The following is a 22,582-nucleotide window of genomic DNA, read 5'->3' as shown; positions in this document are numbered from 1 at the left end:
AACCCGCAAACGAACGTTGAAATTTGATGAATTGTTCAAATTCTCCGAAACAACCCGTCCTAAGTGTGCATTTAAATTATAATTTTGACAGTAAGTGATTATTTGAATTATAATTTTGACAGTAGGTGTGTATTTAAATGTGTAAAACATCAACCACTAAAAACAAAGTTTTTTACTGTTTTAACATCAGGGGGCTTACTCTGTATCTATCGAAACTTTCCTGCCGAGGGTTTAGCCACGTCACAAACCCGTATTAACCCTTCCCTAACGGTGTTTTGAATACCTAAAATGTGAACTCTGTGTTCAGTATATTTACAGAGATATTTTATTAATTAGAAACAATGACTCTCAATTAAACTACGAACTTACTGGTTTGTTAACCCGAAAGATACAGAGTAGGCCCCCTGGTGTCGCAAAACTGCGATTCCACTCTATTAGTTGGTGTTGCTGGAATAAGCCCTACGCAACACGCACGAAGGACCAGTCCCAGAACTATGCTAGATTCTGTCTAGTCGTGACCGTTATCTTTTACTTTTCTGTTTCATGTTTCGTTTAGATTTATAGATGTTTTAAAAAAATAAAACGATGATTAGATTTTATATAAGCATATTATAGTTTATTATAATCTTAACATAACAGCATAAGAGATCGGCAGGTGATACATTCACTATAGCTTACCCAAGAGTAAATTTTATTTGATCTAAGCAATTTAAAATATAGCTTTTCTAATTATAAAAGTTATCACAGGTTATAAAAGTTATGAGAAATAATGTTGACAAAACTATAGTTGTATTCAGACAGGTGTAATGAAACGTGCAATGCAACATCTACATATATACCAGTGTGGACACGGCTTGAGGCAATAATTTGTACATATAACAGATAATACAAAGCAGAAATATACACAAATTCTCTGACTTTCTGACAGCGTTTTTAAGAAATATAACGGTCAATATGCCAGAGGCCTGAGGGGTTAACTTGTCCTTGAGCATGATGGCCCACAAAGTTAGATGGAGAATAAAGCAATTTCTGGTAAAATTATAATCTGGCATATTTGGACTTAATACCAAACGCCGATGGTATGTAAAAATAACTAACCATCACGCTGTTTCTCGCAGGGGCAGGCAGAGAATATGGATCACCAAACAACTCTGCCTTGGCACACACTCCTCGCTTCATTCACATTCATACATTGTCCGATGATACGTATACATATGTTTATTATAATAATATTTGTACATAAAATTGATAACCGATACAATCCAACCTGATAGATTGGGCGGCAAGCACAAACTGCTCAGACTTGAACCGTTTTGACTTGTTTCACTAATAATTTAATGACAAATATGAATGCTGTTTTTGGTACAGGCAAAAATAACATATATATATATATACCTCCCTATATTATGATCAACGACCGACAGTTCCTGAATCAAGGTATTGAGATCAAATTAAGAACATTTAAAAAGTACAATCTTTGAATATCTGGAACAAAGTGGTGCAAATATCCATAATCGGAATAAGTGGTCTTCCAACTGGAGCCCTTGTAATGACGCTCAGGTCTACATAGACCTGGGCCTTAGACTCGGACCCGAACGAGCTTACTGCAACAAATGGCAGACAGAAGAGCTTTTCTAATCTGAGCCCTTAAAACAATGCCTAGGTCACCGCAGCAAGTGGCAGATATAAGAGGGAAAAGAGCTCTTCCGATCTGAGCCCCTGAAAAACAATGCCTAGGTAGTAGTGGGCTTCAGGCTCAGAAGCAAAAGAGCTTACTGTAACAAATGGCAGATTTAAGAGGGAAAAGAGCTCTTCCGATCTGAGCCCCTGAAAAACAATGCCTAGGTAGTAGTGAGCTTCAGGCTCAGAAGCAAAAGAGCTTACTGTAACAAATGGCAGATTTAAGAGGGAAAAGAGCTCTTCCGATCTGAGCCCCTGAAAAACAATGCCTAGGTAGTAGTGGGCTTCAGGCTCAGAAGCAAAAGAGCTTACTGTAACAAATGGCAGATTTAAGAGGGAAAAGAGCTCTTCCGATCTGAGCCCCTGAAAAACAATGCCTAGGTAGTAGTGGGCTTCAGGCTCAGAAGCAAAAGAGCTTACTGTAACAAATGGCAGATTTAAGAGGGAAAAGAGCTCTTCCGATCTGAGCCCCTGAAAAACAATGCCTAGGTAGTAGTGAGCTTCAGGCTCAGAAGCAAAAGAGCTTACTGTAACAAATGGCAGATTTAAGAGGGAAAAGAGCTCTTCCGATCTGAGCCCCTGAAAAACAATGCCTAGGTAGTAGTGGGCTTCAGGCTCAGAAGCAAAAGAGCTTACTGCAACAAATGGCAGACAGAAGAGCTTTTCTAATCTGAGCCCTTAAAACAATGCCTAGGTCACCGCAGCAAGTGGCAGATATAAGAGGGAAAAGAGCTCTTCCGATCTGAGCCCCTGAAAAACAATGCCTAGGTAGTAGTGGGCTTCAGGCTCAGAAGCAAAAGAGCTTACTGTAACAAATGGCAGATTTAAGAGGGAAAAGAGCTCTTCCGATCTGAGCCCCTGAAAAACAATGCCTAGGTAGTAGTGGGCTTCAGGCTCAGAAGCAAAAGAGCTTACTGTAACAAATGGCAGATTTAAGAGGGAAAAGAGAGAATTTTGATCTGAGCCTTAAAACAATGCGTAAAAACCGCAGTTTGCAGAGGCCTGGCTTATCTCATAGTACAGGGCCTCAGGCTCCGATATGAAGGTGACTTCTGTTACAGGAGGAAGAGAAATACGGATTCAGGTCCAGTTTTCTAACTAGGTAAAAGTTTTGTCTCAAGGTAGACTGTCAAACTCAAACTCTGTTTTTAATAATTAAAAACCTGTGTGAAGAAGTATGTGTGACATATGCATATGTGACACATAGAATGGATGGAGGTTATTGAACTTCTACTGTAGAATGAAGCTGATAGAGGTTGTTGAAATCCTGTTGCAGAATGGTGTTAATATCCTGCACTGACACACGGTCAATGTGATTTTTATGACACGCAGAAAATTCTAGAGGTGGTCAAAATTCTTTTGAAGAATGGCGCTACTATCGCATATACATGGTTGCACACTTTTATTTATGTTATGTATTTCTTTAAAAACATATTGAATGTTTTGATTCGTTACGGTTTTAAATAATTTGAGTAAAAGTGCACGATTCAGGAAATGTGGTGATACATAAAAATATAAATATATTAAGAAATAAATATTTTCAAATCTGATAACTTCTTGATCTTCGCCGACTTGAAAATCTTGATAACTATTTGAAAAATGAGCGAAGTTCGGAGATAGCGTCTGCACCTTCAACCAGTTTGTTTTCATTTTCATATCTGAAACAGAAAGGATTTTTTTTAAACTAAAATACATACAATCCAATTTTGAAAAGAAATTTGTTAAATCGATAATGAAATAATGACATAAGCAGACATACAACTAACCTTTGGACAATATAGCAGGCTATGTCTGGCCGGAAGGTGGCAATATCCTTAACAAATATAAGGTCTCCACCTCGGAGTACCCTCTGATAGACGAGTTCACGCCAGCGACACTTCCAGCCTCCTCCTCCTCCATCAATAGCGTGGGCAAACACCAAGCCTTCCATGAAACTGGAATGCAATATCATATTATTTAATGGAATGGATAAAAGTGAGTATTGCTTTTTGGGCTCTTTGTGTTTCTGTCAGCAGTTGGAGATTTTCTGGGCTTCTCGTAATTCAAAACAATTTAATATAAGATCATATTTTTGTGCACTTGTACATGTCACGTTACAATCTGCAAAGAAGTTACACCGGCAAAAGTTATGAAGGAACTGTTCTGTAAAGGAATAATTTTTTTTTTTTTTAATTTAGTTACTTTTTTAAATAATTAGGTACATTTTTGTATGGCACATGAAATAAAAATATATATATAAAATTAAAACAGATCATTGAAGTCCTCCTCACTAGGAGATCCTGTGCTGAGGGGGACTATATATATGTTAGTATACGTTTTCAGCGACTAAGATGATGTTTTAAATATATTAGCTAGTTCTTCTTCCGATATTTCCTTCAGCCAAGATTTTATGTCCTTAATGTAGTTATTTTTCGTTTTCCTTTGTTTGATGTTGAGAGGGAGTTTATTATATAATTTTATTGCTAAAAATTCAGAGTTTCTTTGTCCAAAGGTAGAATTACATTTAGGAATATTTAGCATGTCTATTTGCTTGGCTCTGGTTTTATGATCGTGAGAGGGGTTTGCCTCTGGTTTATTTTTTAAGTGATGAACTAGAATATTTTTAGCATAGATTTTTTGTAAACTTGGAACATCAAACAGATTAAAAATATCAGTAGTTGGCGTCCTTACGGGGAGCTTTAATATGGTCTTTATTCTTTAATTCCTTTGGTGTTTTAAAATGAAAGAGAGTGATTTTCTGAAATCAATCATTTATTCAAAAAATTTAAAATGTACCTTCCTCGCATTCGTATTTTTAATACAATAATCTGTAGTGGCCAGCTAGTAGTAAATTTTAGAACATCAAAATATGCAACGCAAGTCACGTTCGGAACCTATGAGATAAGCGGCGAAAGCACATCGCATCTACCTCCGAAATGTTCCCGAACAAGTGTTTCCTATATAAAGCGGCTACGTCGTGGGACCAAGTTAGTCAGTGAGTCATCCGACATCTAGCTGCAACTGAGAAATGAGGCGGCCGGTCGGATCGCCCCGCATACCGCACCTGCTTACTGAAAGACATCCGCACCCCGCTCTTACCTCACCGCGCTGCCATGGTCCACGGACCCAAGTTTCCTAGTCATCGCACTGATTCAAAAAGCACTGCAATATCTACAACCTATTTCATTCGTCTCACCTTACCAACCCCAAAAATCTACTTAGCATTTATGAAAAGAAGAAATCTGAATCTTGACGAAATTGTAATTGTTTAAGACTTTGCTACTTATTGATTATCAGCTAATACGCTGCACCTACGTCCTACAAGGCTAACTAAATATTTTCATCAATTTTAACCAGTGAGCTCAATGCAATGTTTAGACATAAAATCATTATGAATACAAATGTTACCGAGGGTCAAAGATCAGAAGAAGTAATCTAGATTTGAGAAAGGTTTTTGTTTTTACCTTACAATTCTGTTGAAATTTCTGAGTAGGGGATAAGAATATTATAGAGAGTGCAAGAAGACAGTGGAAATGACAACCTTCATAGCTTAATGGTCTACATTTAGACTCTTGAACCAGGAGGTAACGGGTTCGATGGCAACCACAACATAAAAATTGTTAAGTTTATCCTTCCATAAATGGTTTAATTGATTACTGCTGGTCGTAAGGAACATTAACCTTTACAACGCTGACCTTTATGACGTTAATTAACTAATCCCTCATGTAGCATGTTTGGGAACAATGTATATGCAACTTCATGATAACATTTTTGACGTCCACATACAGTGATAGTCACCGATGGAGCAAACATGCGATAGCCGAGCAGATCAGAATAATTAAAAGAAAAAAGTTTAATATTAATAACGTACCTCAAATAAGAATCAATTATGGCGGCCATTTTGTTCGGGGGTAGATTTAAAATGCATTGAGTTGGAGAATTTGCTAACAGCGATATTTGTAGGGCTAGCAGTTGCGCCAATCCCGCCATTTCTCTGGCCGCTCCCAAGCAACCACCTTTGCAGTACAGCTCTGCGCTATCGGAGCAGTGGTTTATGGCCGTGTCCAGAAGAAGGCGATTGCTGTCGGTATTGGCCAGGATGATCCACTCGGGCTGTTTGTTGGAGCGCTTCTTCAGAACCTTCATAGAGTCCAAGGCTATCTGAGTCAGTGTGACTATCAGGTCATTGGCTTGCTTCTTCTTTACATCGGCAGCTTCAGAATACATGGAGAAGTGCAAGGCTACTAGGCAGTACATTTCCGTGTCTCCCGGACAATGCTTTTTTAGGAATTCTAAAAGACCTAGAAAGAAAAAAAATTATATTTATTGTTTCCTCTGCCAGTTACACGCCTCACTGCCATACATGGGGAACGGTAATGATGAAATACCTTGTTTGAAGCTGGCGATCTTCTCCTGGTGCTGGCCGAGCATGTAGTCAAACTGTCCGAGCAGGAACTCAAACTGATGGTTGTCACGCAGCATCTGGAAGACGTACGCCATCTCAGTGTAGCGGGCAAGGCCGGTGAGCAATCGCACTAGCAGGCGCCAGGAGCGCGCCGCCAGCAGGTGGCCGGACAGCGTCTGCGCCGACCGCAGTGCCGTGGCGATGCCCTCCGTGTCGCACACGCTCGAGAAGCATTCATGCGCCAGCACGAGAAGCTCTATTGAGATCACATTCACCTGGAATAAATAAAGAGGATTGATTGTCTGTTTGAAGGAACTATTAATACTGTGCTGCCACAGAGAACCACGTTGTAACCTGAATTTCCTTTTTATATGAATACCGCAAAAGAGTTGATTAGCTAAAGGGAGTTGGAAGAGAAGGAGATGGGGTAGAGGAAGGTTGGTAAGTACCTGGCGATTCAGATCTTGTGTTTCGAATTTTCAAATTCTGAATGGAGGTCTTTCAGCAGGGCGTTACTGACGGTATCTACTACTATCAGTTATCAATTTTTTGTAAATAGTTCCAATAATAAAGTATAATCAATAAGTCGTTGAGTGGGCATAGCGCTTGGGTCTCACCCGAGCGTCGCGTGTTCGGTTCCTCGGCTGGCTAAGTCCTCCATCACAACACAAGCAACATTTTCGGCTTTCTGTGGTGGTAGTAGGAGATTTTCAAACATTGTTGGGTTATTCGTAACCCGGGAATGTTTGTCTTTCTTTCAAAAAAAAAAAAAAAAAATGGCTTAAATTTAACCATTTTCCACTTAGGTAGATATGTATGTAATTGAAATGATGAAGAAGAAAAAAGGTACAAAAACAGGTATATATTAAATTGGCATGGGGGTTATTTTATCAGCAAAATGGAGAGTTCACAAGCTAGCAGCGGTGGCAACAATAGAATATTATATAATATGATGAATTATATTGATTTTGAATACTATAATAACTTCTTTTTTATGTGTAACTGCACAAGAGCCCCAACTGCTCCAAACCGTCTGTAACCAGCGAGACTATGGCATCCCCAATTGGGGTATATTTTGAGGCTGAAGGTATTGGGGAGGGGAAGGAATGGGGAGGATGAAGTACAGGGGAAGTGGCTATTTAGATCTGGTCACCAAATACGGCTAAAGCCATTTCAAGCAATATTTCAATTCTGAATGGTGATCTTACACCAGGACGATACTGAGAGTATCTTCATGGAACATGCCGCAAATATACTATTTATTATGAGTATTATATTAGTAAATTGTGAAATAACACAAATTAATCAAATAAAGTTTATGTCATCATCGCGTCGAGTAAGATCGAGAGCCTTACCCCGACCATGGAGGCCGTCAAAAAGCTATTTCATGATTTCATGGTTTTCAGAGATTAAGTGGCACGAGTATTTAATTATTATATTTAACCATCGCTGCCATGTTAGTTTGTGGCATCCAAAACTACTGGTTAAAAAAGGGACAAAACAACCTTTCAAAGTATTGTTGCAAAAATTTATAAATCGACTAATTAAAATCAGTGCTTTGAAAACAATTATAATACCATGTATTGGTGTTGGAACAGAAAATTACTTGTGTATTTCTGTATGGGGACTATTTGCCTTTTAATCAGCCTAATTTATTCCTTATTTACATGCCTATGTAAATATATATTGTGTGGATAAAATAATAATTTACTATCCATGTATAACATATATAAACTAATAAGAACAACAGTCAACAATATGTATTAGATAGAAAACAAACAAAAAAATTAACAGATTTCAATTTTTGTTAACGGTTTCTACCTAATTACGAGTGTTCAACTTAAGAAGATGAATATCTGTTGATACTGATAAATAATAACTCCAACCGAATCAAATTATCGATTATAATAACGAAGTGAGAATTTTATTAAATGTGATCACCTGTTTAGACGATAGTTTTGCTCCCTTCAAAAGGGATTTCATATTAGATTTCACGGAGGGTTTAATACGGATGTTGATACAAGAAATGACATCATACTGCGGCTTCTTTTCTCTAGCAGGATGATGTGAGCGAGTATACTGTGTGGATTCCGACACCACTGATTGGCCGTCTATTGAAGCTCCTCTGGCAACAATGTCCATGGTACTACCACTTTGCTGACTTATCACACTTTCAACTTCGTAATCATCAATGTTTTGGTATTCCTCATCCAAGATAGCCTCTACATCCTCAACTTCTGTGTAATCTGCGTTAGAGTCATTAGCCGCACTTCCATCAGTTTTGTACAATTTACGGAAGGCGGTTAGATGTTCTAATATCATTCGGCCCAAAATCGAGTTGTCGTCGGGGCGCAAGTTTAGAAACATTTCAAAATCTGAGTCCAGAGGGAAACCCCATAAAGTATACCGAAAGTGTTCTTTTTGTCGAAAGCCAGATGTTCTTGTTAAGTGGGGAGATATGACAGCACCAACAATCTCCAGACAGAGATACTCAACGATCTGAAAGAACATAAAATATCTATATTCACTTTGTAATTGTTGCAAGTGCAATATCTTAACACACTTCGGCCGGGAGAGATAGTTCTACCCGTTCAGTCGATTGATGCTTAACTACCTTTGCACCAGCCTCATTTCAATGGCAGAAAAGACAGAATTATTCAATGTTTTTACATGAATATTATATACCAATATCTTTGTAAAGGTCCCAATTATATGTACATAATTATCGAATTGTAATGCGAGTTTTCTTTTTATATTTATCTTCGTGCCTTTCGTTTACATCAGTATTTCAACAAAATGATAGTATGTATATAATTTGTTATTGTAATAATTCAATTCCTGGAATAAGGGTTTTTATGACCGTGAAACCCGATTCGAATCTCTATCTCTGTTCCGTCCCGTCGTATTTAAAGAAAGCAGAAATGGGCAAATACCGGTAGGCGGACCGTAATAAACATATTACAACGTGAATTGAGTTGAATTTCAAATAATATTCGATTTTCGTTTAATACTATTTATTATAGCTTGTGTATGCTGAGTTATTGCGTAGAAATTTTCGTTAAAATATTTTGATTATTTTCAAAGATGTAGCAATTTAAAAAAAATTAAGAAATTCGGGCGGGACCTTTATTTTCGCCCGGAGACAGCGCAGCGCCAGCGCAAAATACCCGCAGGAAATGTGTTAATTTACAAAAATTCAGCCTGCTTAGGTTTGTGCTCGCAAAACTCGAAATGTAGTCAACCGATATCGCTTAAAATTGCAAAGTTTGTTTTTTTAGTGCCAGGGGTATTTAGAGAGTGCTTTGAATAGCAGAAGAAGTCGGGGACGCCCGAGGAATACTTAACGCAATATCTCTGCACCATAATGAGATACGGAGTGGAATTAAAGTCCATGTAATGTAGTTTTTTAACAGTAACATTGTGGTATACAGTAGTGAATGGTGGAAGAATTCGGGGACGCCTGAGAAAGACATAACAATAGCGAAGCACTGCAGGGTCCACTAGTAAAATATAAAACTATGGAAACAAACCTTTTGAGTTGGTACTTCATATGTGGTAAATATGATTTTAGCCAATGGCATTCTGCTGCGTCCACTTAAATAATTAATCAGTTCCAAAGGATTGCCGTCATACTTCAAGACTTTGGAATATGACCAGCCAATTTGCAAGGATATCCTGTAAATGCTGGCCACTTGTTTAACCATCCGGAGACCGCTCTTGGAAGCCAGAGTTTCCAGGGAAGAAAGGCATTCTGCTTCTTGGCGGCCCACCACATGGGAGTTGTTTTCTGTTGACTCTTCTTGCTTGTCAGGAATCAAAACAAGTTCCTCAAAACTATTATCAGAGCATTGAGAATCTAAAACAAGGATATATGTTTTAAATACAAGATAAACGCATCGCAAATTTCATTAAAAATAAAGGGACAAGTATCTAGCCTAACATCGTGTGGCAATTATTGTTGACACCATAAATGAGAACCATTCCTTAACACCCTCAAACTAAAAGTTTCAGACTGAATTGACAAACAGTTTGTTTATTATAAAAATAATACTTAATATCGTCATCTGTAATAATAGCCAAACTAGATAAGTGGCTAATATATTAATCAATGTGTACTAGTGGTCTACTTTCCAAATTAGGAATACATAATCGCCACCAGATGGAATCAATTAAACAACATTTGAAATCTAACTAAACTGATGAAAAAACTATAGCTTCAATGTCGCTTCAAGTCTCTGAAACTGACCCAAAGATCAATGAACAGCATCAGATTAGGTATATGGACAATTTCACCAAAGTTTGTACTTTAGGTATTGTAGAATATTGGAAATAATAAATGTAATTTTAACAAGAAAATTTATCAATTTACTTTCTTTAGTCAGTTAAATAGAACTGTCGAACCTGTGTATATTTTTAACCCATCGGCATACCTGCCACCAAGATTAGGGGGCTGCACTTTTCACATTGGCATATTGCCCGCCCCATTGGGGCGACTAAAGCTTTTCCCACATACTTGGCTTAATAAATTATTTAGGTAGTGTATTTTTACCATGACCCTGATCAATATTCAATTAATTAATTTCGTAGTTAATTTTAGTTGTGTAAGATTAAATACATTTTATATTTTTAGGAAATACACAGTTTTTAAATAAATTTAGACCAATATTGAAAAAATTACGTTTGATATTTTTGATGTAGAATCCGTTACTTCCAGTATGAAACTATACCAGTGGAAAATTATAAGTGGAGCGTAAAAATAACGGAATAGAATGCGTAAAAACATTTCCAAACTTTGGCAAAAATGTCTATATTGCAATCAGAACTGTTAATATTAAATCATCCAGAGGTAAATATTGTATTAACATGTAATTTATTCCATAAGGTATACAGGGGTAGTGAATTGCAATACCTTCCATAAATGGGAGCCAAAAATACGAGAAAATAACATTTTTTAAATGCATACGTATGTACATAATTAGTAAAAGTATCATTAAGAGGAAGCTAAAAGCCAAACATGTGTATATTCTTGGTATACCATATATTGTAGGTAATATGCATTAAAATCGTTTGACAAACGGAGTCTAAAAACGTTCGATTTCAAGCACAAAACTGGTTTTTATTTATTTTGTAAATAATTTTATAAGAAAGCAAAAAAGTTAATCAAGTGAAACTGTCACAGATAATTTTAGCTATAATACTGTATTTTTTTAAAGTTTTTTTTTTTTATGCATTCATACATTTCCATTGAAAAAATTTATTTTTTGGTAGTTTACATTTATATTTTTTATTGGGTAATTTATTTTTTTATTTGTATTCTACTCAAGCAAAACGATAGGAAAACCTTCAATTGAAAGCATATTTTTTGGTATTCATAATGTACACCAATTCGTCATAAAGATTAATCAAAATAATGATTTAGCATTAAGCTTCGCATTAAATGAATTTATTAAGGAGGTTTTCAAATGATAATTTGTAAATAGTGTATTGGATAGGACACAATTTAAGAATGTCCCACCTCAAATGAGGTGAGGTGTGACATGCAGGGTTGCCAACTCTATGATTTAGAGCTTGATCTAGCTTAAAATCAAGGACGTTTTTCAGATTCCTCCGTTTTATACCAAACCATTCACGTAAAATGATTATTACAGGGTGTATCGGCACGTACCCGACAAACTTTAACCAGCTATTCCTTAGCATATTTGTTGTAAAAAATCTTATGTGCACTTTGCTGTCCGGTAACGTTTTTTTTTTAATAAAAAATTTATTATTCATATTTTCACCACATGTCACCACTGTTTTATCCTTTGATAAAGTTTGAAAACCCATCTGGCAAATATTTTATTCGAATTCCGTTGAATAATGCACGTGTGTACCTATATTGGCGCACGTTTACAGTCACAACGAAATAGCACGGCACCATTCGTCTCATTTTTAACTATTATTATTTAGTGTGTGCGAAAGAGCGAAGACGCTTTTTGACACACTTGCTTATAACAGCTGTTTAACACGAAACGCAATGCCAATGACAGTGATGTAGTGTGGAAATTTTAATTTTTTTTTGTTTTTAATTGAAAAAAAAATGCTACCGGACAGCAAAGTGCCCATAACATTTTTTACTCCAAATGTGCTAAGGAATAGCTGGTTAAAGTTTGTCGGGTTAGTGCCGATACACCCTGTATAGGTGTTGAAATCTAATATTATCTAACATATGAAAATATTGTGGGGAAATTTATTTCTCTGAAATTCTCTAGCCACCCCCTCTCCCCAGGATATGAAAATATTTTACAATTCTAATACAAAAATGTAGTAATGTAGTGTAAATACCCAAACACCTCACCACCTCAAAACATTTGTAATACAAAGAAAAGGAGTTTTGACATTTTACATTTTGGTATGGGACATTTGTAGTGCATCTTGTATGATGAACTCAACACTAGTTGTCTTTCCCAATTCAATTTGATGTTTTGTCGTTGGGAATATACTACACTCACTATTTACTCTTCTCCTCGTAAGATAGCAAAACACACAAACTATCACCGTTGCAGAGAATTCAATGAAAGCTATCTAATACGCAGGGGTTCATAGTCACCTTTATCCAGTTAAAAATAAAGAAAATTAATGAGAAACCCCACAAGAGTCCCAACTGACTCCAACCACCTGGAGCCAGTGAGGATATGGCATTCCTAATTAGGGTATGCTGTGAGGCTAAAAGTTGTGGGAAGGGTAAGGAGATGGGGAAAATGAAGGTGGATAAGTATCTTGCTATTCAGATCTGGTCATCAAACACGGCCAAAGCCATTTCAAGCAACGTTTCAATTCTGAATAGTGGTCTTATAGCAGGGCGATACTGAGAGTATCTACCACGCTGCAATGTGCCACAAATATACTACATATTATTTCAAATGAGTAAATTGTGAAATAACACAAATCAATCAAATAAAATTTACTTGCGCACACGGGGATTTGAACCTGCGACCCCAGCTTGCTAGCCGAGAGCCTTACCCATCGACCAAGGAGGCCGTTATTTTAATTTCAAGTTATTTGCATCACTAAGCCAAGCCCACAGCAAAGCTGCTGAATCCGAAAACGGTTCTTTCTGAGAAATACTAAAAATACAATGATTAATTAGGAAATTCATGATTTTAAGAATTTTTTTTTACTCCATACTAGCTGTACCCCGCCAAACATTGCTGTGGCTTGGTTTGTGCAGATAGAGAAACAATGGAGCGTGTTGCTTTTACGTCCAACAGATGGCGATGTTTTTTAAAAAGCATGTTTTAACCTGTCACAGGTGATATCTATATAATATAGGTATATAAAAACACATGCGTATTCGAATGCCACGTTGCGTTGTGTCCAAATGTCAAAGCAATCGGTGAATAACTTTCCGACATATAACATTTTGAAGAAATTTACATTCTTATTTTAATAGATAGATTATTTTATTACTTATCCATCAGAATAACTTTCTGGCAGAAAAGTTAAACGCCAATAAGTTAATGCTTAACTCCTCTGGCTAATTTGTTCAATTTGTTTGCTTTTCGGAAAAGCTCATATGGACTCTTGCATCTCCCTTTCCCTCATAGTTAGAAATATGAACTAAACGATGTTAGAAAGAAAAAATACATTCAAATATAGAAGATAACCACAGAATAATCAAAATGTACACCTCTATGAAACCAAAGGTTCCAAATGCAATTAAAATAGAGAGAATTATTTTTTATATAAAACGACAAAGAGTGAGGTAGCAATCAGTGGCGGCTCGTGACTTTTGGGTGTAGTAGAGTGCTAATATTACAAAAAATGGCATTATTGATGTTGTTGTAGCTAAAAACGATTTATTATTTTTTTTAGAAAATTTAATTTTTTGTATGAAGATTCTAAGGAGATCCGTGCGGCGCACGGCCAAAAAGAAATTTCCTGAAAATCTTCATAGAAAAAATCGAATTTATGAAAAAAATCCGTTTTTCAGCTACAACAACATCAATAATGTCGAATTTTTAAAACTTAGCACTCTATCACACTGTAAAGTTACGAGTGGTAATGTAAAGTGAGCCAATGGTAGCAGTAAATTTATAATACGTTTGTCTAGTAGAATATTCATATTTTATCAGTAATTTTAGTTTAGTGTTTAGACGAAAAACGTATGGTGAGCTATTTTTAAACCTTTTTATGTTTTGATTTCAAAATGTTTACATTTAAAAAGTTATTTGTTTATTTCTAATAATAAAATTTGAAGGCGTATTTTATCACCTTTCAAAAACAGTTATTAGTTTTCTGATACATTCAGAAATATAATATACTAATTTTGCGACTTTCTGACAGCATCTTTAAGAAATGTAACGATCAATTTGCCAGAGGCCTGAAGGGTTAAGTTTAGGACAGGTACGATCTATGTATTCGCTAAGTTCAAATGTTTCCCAAAAGGAAAGACATGACGAGGACGTGAAAGCTGTCATGGAGGAGTACTTTATAGATGACTCACACTACAGAATGTGATGAGTTTTGTATCATCGGTGGCAGAAGTGCATTTATGTTCATAAACATTGTTACGCCACACGCTAGTTCTTGCGAAACCGCAAGTGGTGATACCTCCCAGTCACTAAGTTCTCGCTATCAGCGCTCCGCACGGCCTGAAATGGAACTAAGCCGCCCACGCCGTTGCCCACGCATGCCGGCTCCGGTTTGCCAGAGTCGGAATCTTCACCTTAGCGCGTCACCACGCTCAATCCGAATGCATGAATCCACGTAGTACGCAGGATGCTGTCCGATGAAGGAATATCCAGACTAACGTCTAGATAATCACACTAAAATCCCTGCCTATTAACAAGGCGATACAGTATAAACTTCTGGACGAACTTCTCAGCGAAACTAACTTGTGCTCACATGTTTTAACCCGCGAGCACGTGGCCGATGGCCGCCTTCCATGAGCTTTCATAAACTCAGCTCAACTTCAACATCGAGAAAATTTCCACAACCGACATTGTCTTTCATGTTAGGCTAGGTATAGGAACTCATTTGCTGGTAAATTTATTTCATAAAGCAAAATTTAAATAAGTTTTGTTCATCTTATTGAAATATAAATAAAAATACATCTTGTAAGTGTTATAATGGCAGATACATACCTGAAAGACGGAAGCGACTAGAAGATGAAGCTACTATGAGTCTTAAAGAATGTGGTAGCTCGTATGCATTCATTGTACCTTCTGCCAGGCGAAGGCAGGACTCCACCAACTCTATGGAGTAAAGGGTTCGAGGACTATATCCCTGTGGGGCACTGAACATTTTGGACAGCCTCCAAGCTTCTTCCACCAGACCGCATTCCAAAAGGCGCCCCAAACTCCGGCACCACTTGTCCGTCTCTTCGATACCCAACTTCTGTCCAGTGATCGACATACTATTTACATTGGAATCTTGTTCAAGCTCATTCAGTAACTTTCTAAATACAACCTGCATGTCCGTATTTTTATCTGCAGGAGAGCGACATTTCTCTTTCAAAATATAATCATATGTAGCATCCTCTCTTAGGAGTTGAAGTTTGCTGTCATTTTCGCTGTTCAAATAAGCCATCCACATTTCAAATTCGATAGTATCCTTCTTGAAGGACATTTCAGCCAGTCCATCTTCACTTAGTTTATTAAACCAGTATAAAATTAGACGTAAAATGTAAAACTTATGAGAATTATCGCTTATATTATCACACTGTTTCTTTAAAAATTCCACAGTCACAATAGGATTGGCACAAGCTTCTCTGAAAGTCAAGCTGCACTGCGCCCAAAACAGCAAACATGACTGTTCGTTGGATTCCTGCGAAGTATTATCACTGGAGTCGTTCAAGGATTTGTATCTCTCCGTCCAGTCAGCAATGAGAATATGTTCAATTGGTAAATCAACTATCTTCGCAAATTCTAGAGCTTTTTCATACATTTTTTTTTCCACAAGATCCTCCAAGTATTTTTTTTGGAATTGTATAGCATTGTCTCCACACATATCTCCCAGATCGAGCAATATATTGCATTCCATAGAAAATTTTAAAAGAGCAGCAATCTTGCAAAAATCTGGACGTGGAACTAAAAATAAATTATGCAAACCATTAATAAGACTACTAAATTCCAGTGAAGATACATTACACGCAAATAATATGTTGTTTAAATTACCAGAAAAGCTTTTCGAAAAATGCGTATCGCATAAGAGTTGCAGAAATGATTTCTGATGTGAGAGGCTTTTGAAACCTTTGGACATAGCCATCACAACGAGATTTATAGAGGCAGTTTGCACAAATCTCATTCTCTGCAGACGTGGGAGCCACGATCCTTCAGCCCTTCCCATCACAGACATTCGGCGTCCGCAGGTATTATTGAAAGTCTTCAGGAGTTCCACCGTATCAGCTCCAAAATCAAAATACAAAACAGTCCGCAGGATGAATTTCATCAGTGTGCATAATGGACTCTCCTAAAAAAAATAAGAATAAAAATTAATGAATTATTCTATCACGTATTCTGGTCCGTACTGATCACTTATTCTAATGGATAAGTGTTTATGTATCTGAGAAAATAAAAAGTAAACATACCCTATAAAATATAGTTAGAGATTCATATAACGTTTTGTAGAATCCATTCTCCAGACACATCTCCATTAGTCTGATGACCCTGTTATCCGAGAGTTGCATTCCGGAAGGGTCCCAGTGTTTGACGAATGTGTTTTCAGGATCCTGAATTTTCAAGCTGCTCAAAACCCATTGAGTCCAGCAAATATCAACTGCATCTGGCTGGAAAAAAAATGTGTTTCAAACATAAAAGAATTTTGTATCAATCAACACAATAACTCTCCCTATGTTTGAATCATATAGATAGTATGATTATAGCATTATGCCGTAACCATAAACAACTGTGATAATCACTAAACCATTGTGTTGAAACTGCCGCGTGGTTAAAGAAAATTATTAAAAAAAGTGGTTTTTGAAGAAATAAATACAAAATAGTATTGTACCTCATAGCATGTGGCAAGCAGGGCTAGAATAGGGCAGTGGAGGGCGGCGGAAGCCCTGAGGAGAGCCCCCGGTGGATCTTCAGGTCCGTGGCAGTTGGCCATCACTTCCCATATGTCTCCCATCAGAGAAAACTCTAGTTCCTGTGCCACCTCTGGTGTACAGTTCTAAAAAATTAAACAATATTATATATAAACCACATGAAAAATAATATTTAGTTCACTGTTAGATAGATTTGTATTTACCATATCTGTTGATCCTCTTGATGACTTTCTTAGTTCATCTTTTTGCTGTTTAGTTCCTTCTCTGTGAGATTGTTCATCTGTCAGTTGGTAGGAAATGGCATGGCGAAAATGTTCAACTAAAGGCAGAGAAGAAAATCCTCTACTCAATGACAACATAGTGTGCCTGGAATACTTGAAAACATCACCAAAGATAAGAAAGGCAATCCACAGATTTTCAGCAACCAGTATTTGTAGGGAAGATTCAGGAGCGGGAAGATTATGAAAGTGGGCAAATCTAACTACCGATTGCCATTTGTGAAGTATTTTACTAATATCAATAGATTGGGAGTGAGAAGTGGAGATTTTCATGAGTCCCTGCATTGAAGCTTTCTCAGCAAGATCCAAAACTTCTAACTGCCCTTCTCGATCGTTGGTAGTTAGCTGGCACATTGCCTTATCAATCCACTTAATTGCTTCCTCTTTATTATTGCCTTGTTGAAATTCCAGATAATTGACAATAAGGTTGGCGCATGTAATGTGTGTGCGGCATTTGATAGAATCACCTCCGATCATAGATATAAAAGCAATACAGCAACCTGTGATGACTGAGTCATTCCAATTTTGCAGCGCCAAAGTATGGGCATGCATGCAAGCTTCATTTATTATTTTTGGGCTCAATCTTCCGAATCTCTGGTATTGTTGAATGAGTAATGCCTGACTGGCCATACAGGGTCTATTTTGTTTTAAATAATACATATAATTAAGTCTTTTTTGAAATCCATGTTTTCGGACCAATTTTCTATTGGCAAAATGTGGCATTTCCTCGTAATTATCAAAATTATTAGTGATGTCTTTTCTGATCGATGGCATTGAGGACTGTGGAAAAGTATTTGACCGTTTTTTAGCTTTCAAACTCTTCTCAATCAATTGGAATTCAAATACTTTTGAAATATCCAATCCATTATATCCTGATAGTAATTGATAGACATTTACATCATTTTCAATAACCAGCAAATTATTTTTGAATTTTTGAAAAACGGAGTAAAGGTGTGGTAAGCTTTGATGGAAAGGTTTATCCCATTTAACCATTGCATTTTGAAGCGATAAACATTGTTCATCGTTGAATATTTCAAATATAGATTTTTGACCATCAAAAATGATTAATGATAAAAGTAACGTGGGATTATCTGAAAAATATTTATCCATGTTGTTTTCAGACACATATTTACAGGTCTCATAGATGGCTGCAATATAGTGCTCGGTTTCTTTTCCGTTAGCAGTTTCCTTGAACAAGAGCCATAAATCTAAGCAATTGGAAGTCAGAGAGCATTTCTCAACGCTTGCAGCATTGGGTTTCTCTAACAGACCATAATCTACGCACATGGTCATGGTGTGATACTCATCATTGTCAATGCAATATTTGGCCAACATATGATTTAAATCTGTTTTACTAACGGATGATGTACCTCGGGAAAACAACTTATCAATATTCCCCAAATTTTGTGTTCTAGATAGCCTCAGCAATATGCTTTGCAAATTGTTTTTTTCTTTCTCTTCAACATGTCCGTAGGAGCACAGAGTATCATAAACACAAAGCTTTGTGAAGTCGTAGCACTCTAGATTTGATACTGACAGTATCATTTCAGGAGTTATGGCCCAAGTCACAAGAAAGGCATCAAGTTGTTTCAGTTTGTCCAAAGTGTCTAAAGAATTCACATCCACATTTAACAGTCTTATATCTGACTGCAGAGATTCGTTAGTGATGTTTTTTTCTTTGGAGTAATACATTGCGATCCATCTTCGTAAAAGCATGGCTTTATTTTGCAGCAGTAGTATTTTCCATAAGTATTCTGGTTCCAAAAAATCTATGATGGAAAAATCTATAAGAAGAAAATAATAGAGTATTACATAAGTAAAGCATATATACTCTACCATATATTCTCTATTGACATTTAATTTTATCTGTTAGTATAGTCATATTATATTAACTGCAGTGATAATAATATTATGAACATAATACGTATGTTTAAATATTATCATTGTTTAAAATAAGTTATATTGAGATTGCATATACATGATTAGGTACTTACACGGGTAGGTAAAGAATCAACAAACACCGAGTGCGGTATCCCACCGATCCATACATTTGTATTGGGGACGGGGCAAACTGTGAAAACGGGTCGGAGGGCGAGAGAGAGCGGTGCGATCTAGATAAAAAACAGAAATCTGCAATGCCGACAGTTTACCGAGCCACAAGCTACATAGCTTATCTGCCATGTGCAGAGATCGTGCAACATACATAGCGAAAGCATTTCCTACTTCTTTAGCAGTTGGTATTAGTCGATTCCTTACCGACCCGTGGGACGACTGATTTAATAGCTAAAAAATTCATGAACTTACCGAGAATTTCTAAAAATAAATACGAAGCAACCTTTCTTTTCCACTCATCAGGATATGTTTGAACTTTTCGTATTGTCAACATCTTCATTTCACTAGAAGTAACGATGCACAAATCCTTCCCGACACCAAACACCCTCGTCTGTTTCAAGGTGCCATCGGTTTCAAAAGACTTTTCCAAGAGCTGCAGAAGGTTCCAATGGCGGATCACCACTTTCCATTCTTCCGGAGCGTCCTTCTGCAGGTCATTGGCAGTCTTCATCAGCTGGTCTATTATATAATCCCTCAGTGTGTTGTCCAGTGACTCCTCGGCCACATTTAGCAAGTACTTGGGAGGAGATATTTGCATTTTGTTGAGGACGTGTGACGCCTTGAAGAATTGCTTTCTCGATAGAAGTTGCAAGACCCAAGCAAATACCTATTCAAAATTCAATGGGTATATCAATGTCATACAAAAATGCTTTTAACCTCTTGTTCACCAGTGTGTTCATAAGGATACTATCAAAAAAATCATTTCTCTGAATATAACTAGCTGTTCTGGGGCAACTACTTTTGGTGGATTACATACTAATTTTATAAGTAGATAAACCCATTACAAAAAATAGAATCAACTACGAAACCCAATTGCGAAAATAGAATCAACTGGCGCACGGCGTAAATTTGGCATCAGCGATCGAGAAGTTAATTACTAATTTAATTTGTTTGAAGAAAAATGTAAGGATTTATTAATTACAAAGCATGTTAAAAAATAAGTTTCCTTTGTTAATTATAATCCAAACAACGAGATAAGGTAAGCAAAATCATAACATTATTGGTTCGATGAACATATTTGCTTATCACGTTAATATGATAATTTGACCCCAATAATCATTGCAGATCAAATGTTTGTTTACTTTTGTCATAACAACAAAAACATCAAGGAAATGATAATTTACCTCGGCAGTAAACCAAGCCTCGGTTGTGGAAACATCCCAAGATTGCTTAAATTGCAAGAATCTATGGGCGAGGGCAATATGCGTTCCTTTAGCTGCAGCCTCCCTCACGACTTCTCTCAGGGTCTTTGTTTCCCAACAAGACCAGACAATTTTCTCATTTTGTGTTAATCCCTCCATCTTGAAATAATAAATATAATTCAATAAATGAGACTCAATTCCTGACAAACAACACCCCCGCAATGATCACTTTACTGATAATAAATTGCAAGGATTAGGATTAATTAATATATTTGTTAACAGATTTAATTAATTATGGAATGACAATTATATTTAGTGACTTACATTGAAGATCAGTTAACGGTTTTTTATTTTCATTATATTGCGATTGATTAAATGTATCTAAAACAACACCAAAACAATATCTTTAGCACACTCAAAATGTAATCAATGACAGAATGACAAACGACGAAATGACAGCCATAAATAAACCACTCAAATGACAGCTGTGTCCAGTGATGCCATATCCCAAAATAAAATAGAAGTAAAATGCATCTGGCTACACTGGCTGTGTCAAAAATCGGTCCCTAAATATTTATTTTTTATTTATGGGGGCTAGTTGTATGCAGTGGCGAAACCATACCTTTGGGGGCACGTGGCAAATTTATTGGATGGGGCCCCCCAGTAAAAATCACAGTCGCGTTTAATTGTTTTTTTATAAATAACTTAAGAAGTTACCCAACAGTATTACTAATATTGTGTGCATTTTTATTTACAAAGGCATAGGTATTACATATGTAGGTATAATTTATAGATACTTTTAACAAGTTTAAAAAAATATATTTTAAACACCACTGTTTTATCCTTACACTATAATACCCACGCTCAGGCTTCGCCTTTGTGGGATTATTTTGTTACTCTTTCATTCTGTATTACTATGTATGTACCTGAATTGTATATGAATCAAAAATTTTGTAAATAAAAAAAAATAAAAAATGAAAAAACAATTTAGTCTTTACAAGATATTTATTTATGATACGTTAAACAAGAATCCAGGTGAATTTTAGATGTCTCGTGTCTTTCTATGGCGTCTACAATATATTTAAAGTCGTCATAACCTTCCATCCAAACATTTTGAATTTTTTTAGATGCCCGATTTGCGAATAACCTATAACCTATATGGACTTAAGTTGTGTCTAACATTAGTTGATTTTATGTACTTATGATTTATAATTTTTACTAAATTTTGTTAAAAATGTTAGGTTAATTCTGACTTCTGATTTCGCGGCCCGCGGCGGCCGGCAACCCCGGCAACCCGCGGGGCCGTGGCATTTTGCTAGCCCTGCCACCCTATAGATTCGCCATAAATAAACTACTCTCGTGCACAATCTGTGGGTTCTAAATTTTGTGATAGGTAAATTGTCAAAAAAATAATAAAATATATATATATATATATATATATATTTTAGTTTATATATATATATATATATATATATATATATATATATATATATATATATATATATATATCTTGATTGTTGATCCAGGCTGTGATATGTTTTTTGTGAATGTTTGCGGATGTATTTGCAGTTAGTAGCTGCTTCAGAGTAATGGGCATACAATTAAACAGTTTAGTAGCGTAGTATGAGCGTAGTATTGAAAGTGTCTTTGTCCGTGTGTGGTGTGTGTTATCGGTATGTTTAGTGTTTTATTTGTTAAGGATCTGGTTTTTAACGAGGTTTTTGGTTGAATTGGAATATGGAGTTTGTGTTGGAGGAGGTGTAGTAATGCAGATTTGGCATAAAGTTGTCTTATTGACAAGACTTCTAATGTTTTGTAAATTTCGCTTGATTCTGTGTGGAATGGTACTTTTAGGATTATTTTAAGTATCGCCTTTTGAATTTTTTGAATTGGGTCAATTGTCATTCTTGTAGCTCTTCCCCAAGCTAGTATTCCATATGTGGCAATGGATTGACAC

General features: G+C 36.4%; 1 protein-coding gene across 1 annotated transcript; it reads right to left on the bottom strand.

Annotated features, from left to right (window-relative positions):
- Positions 1 to 729: 729 nt before the first annotated feature.
- Positions 730 to 21,082, bottom strand: LOC149421659 (spatacsin). The gene is made up of 14 exons (XM_089634966.1): positions 20,950 to 21,082; positions 20,608 to 20,784; positions 19,676 to 20,090; positions 17,297 to 19,155; positions 17,054 to 17,218; positions 16,635 to 16,832; positions 16,222 to 16,516; positions 15,190 to 16,134; positions 9,595 to 9,920; positions 8,006 to 8,563; positions 6,048 to 6,339; positions 5,531 to 5,960; positions 3,447 to 3,614; positions 730 to 3,338 (listed from the first exon to the last, which is right to left on the bottom strand). The coding sequence occupies exons 2-14, from the start codon at positions 20,782 to 20,784 to the stop codon at positions 3,269 to 3,271; spliced, it is 5,898 nt and encodes a 1,965-aa protein (XP_089491092.1). The 5' UTR covers positions 20,950 to 21,082; the 3' UTR covers positions 730 to 3,268.
- Positions 21,083 to 22,582: the final 1,500 nt, after the last annotated feature.

Source organism: Hesperophylax consimilis, chromosome 8 (assembly GCF_061612785.1).
Source record: "Hesperophylax consimilis isolate HC1 chromosome 8, BYU_Hcon_1.0, whole genome shotgun sequence".
Lineage (NCBI taxonomy): Eukaryota > Metazoa > Arthropoda > Insecta > Trichoptera > Limnephilidae > Hesperophylax > Hesperophylax consimilis.
Note: the sequence above shows the minus strand (reverse complement) of the source record. Positions and strands in the feature narration are given on the sequence as shown.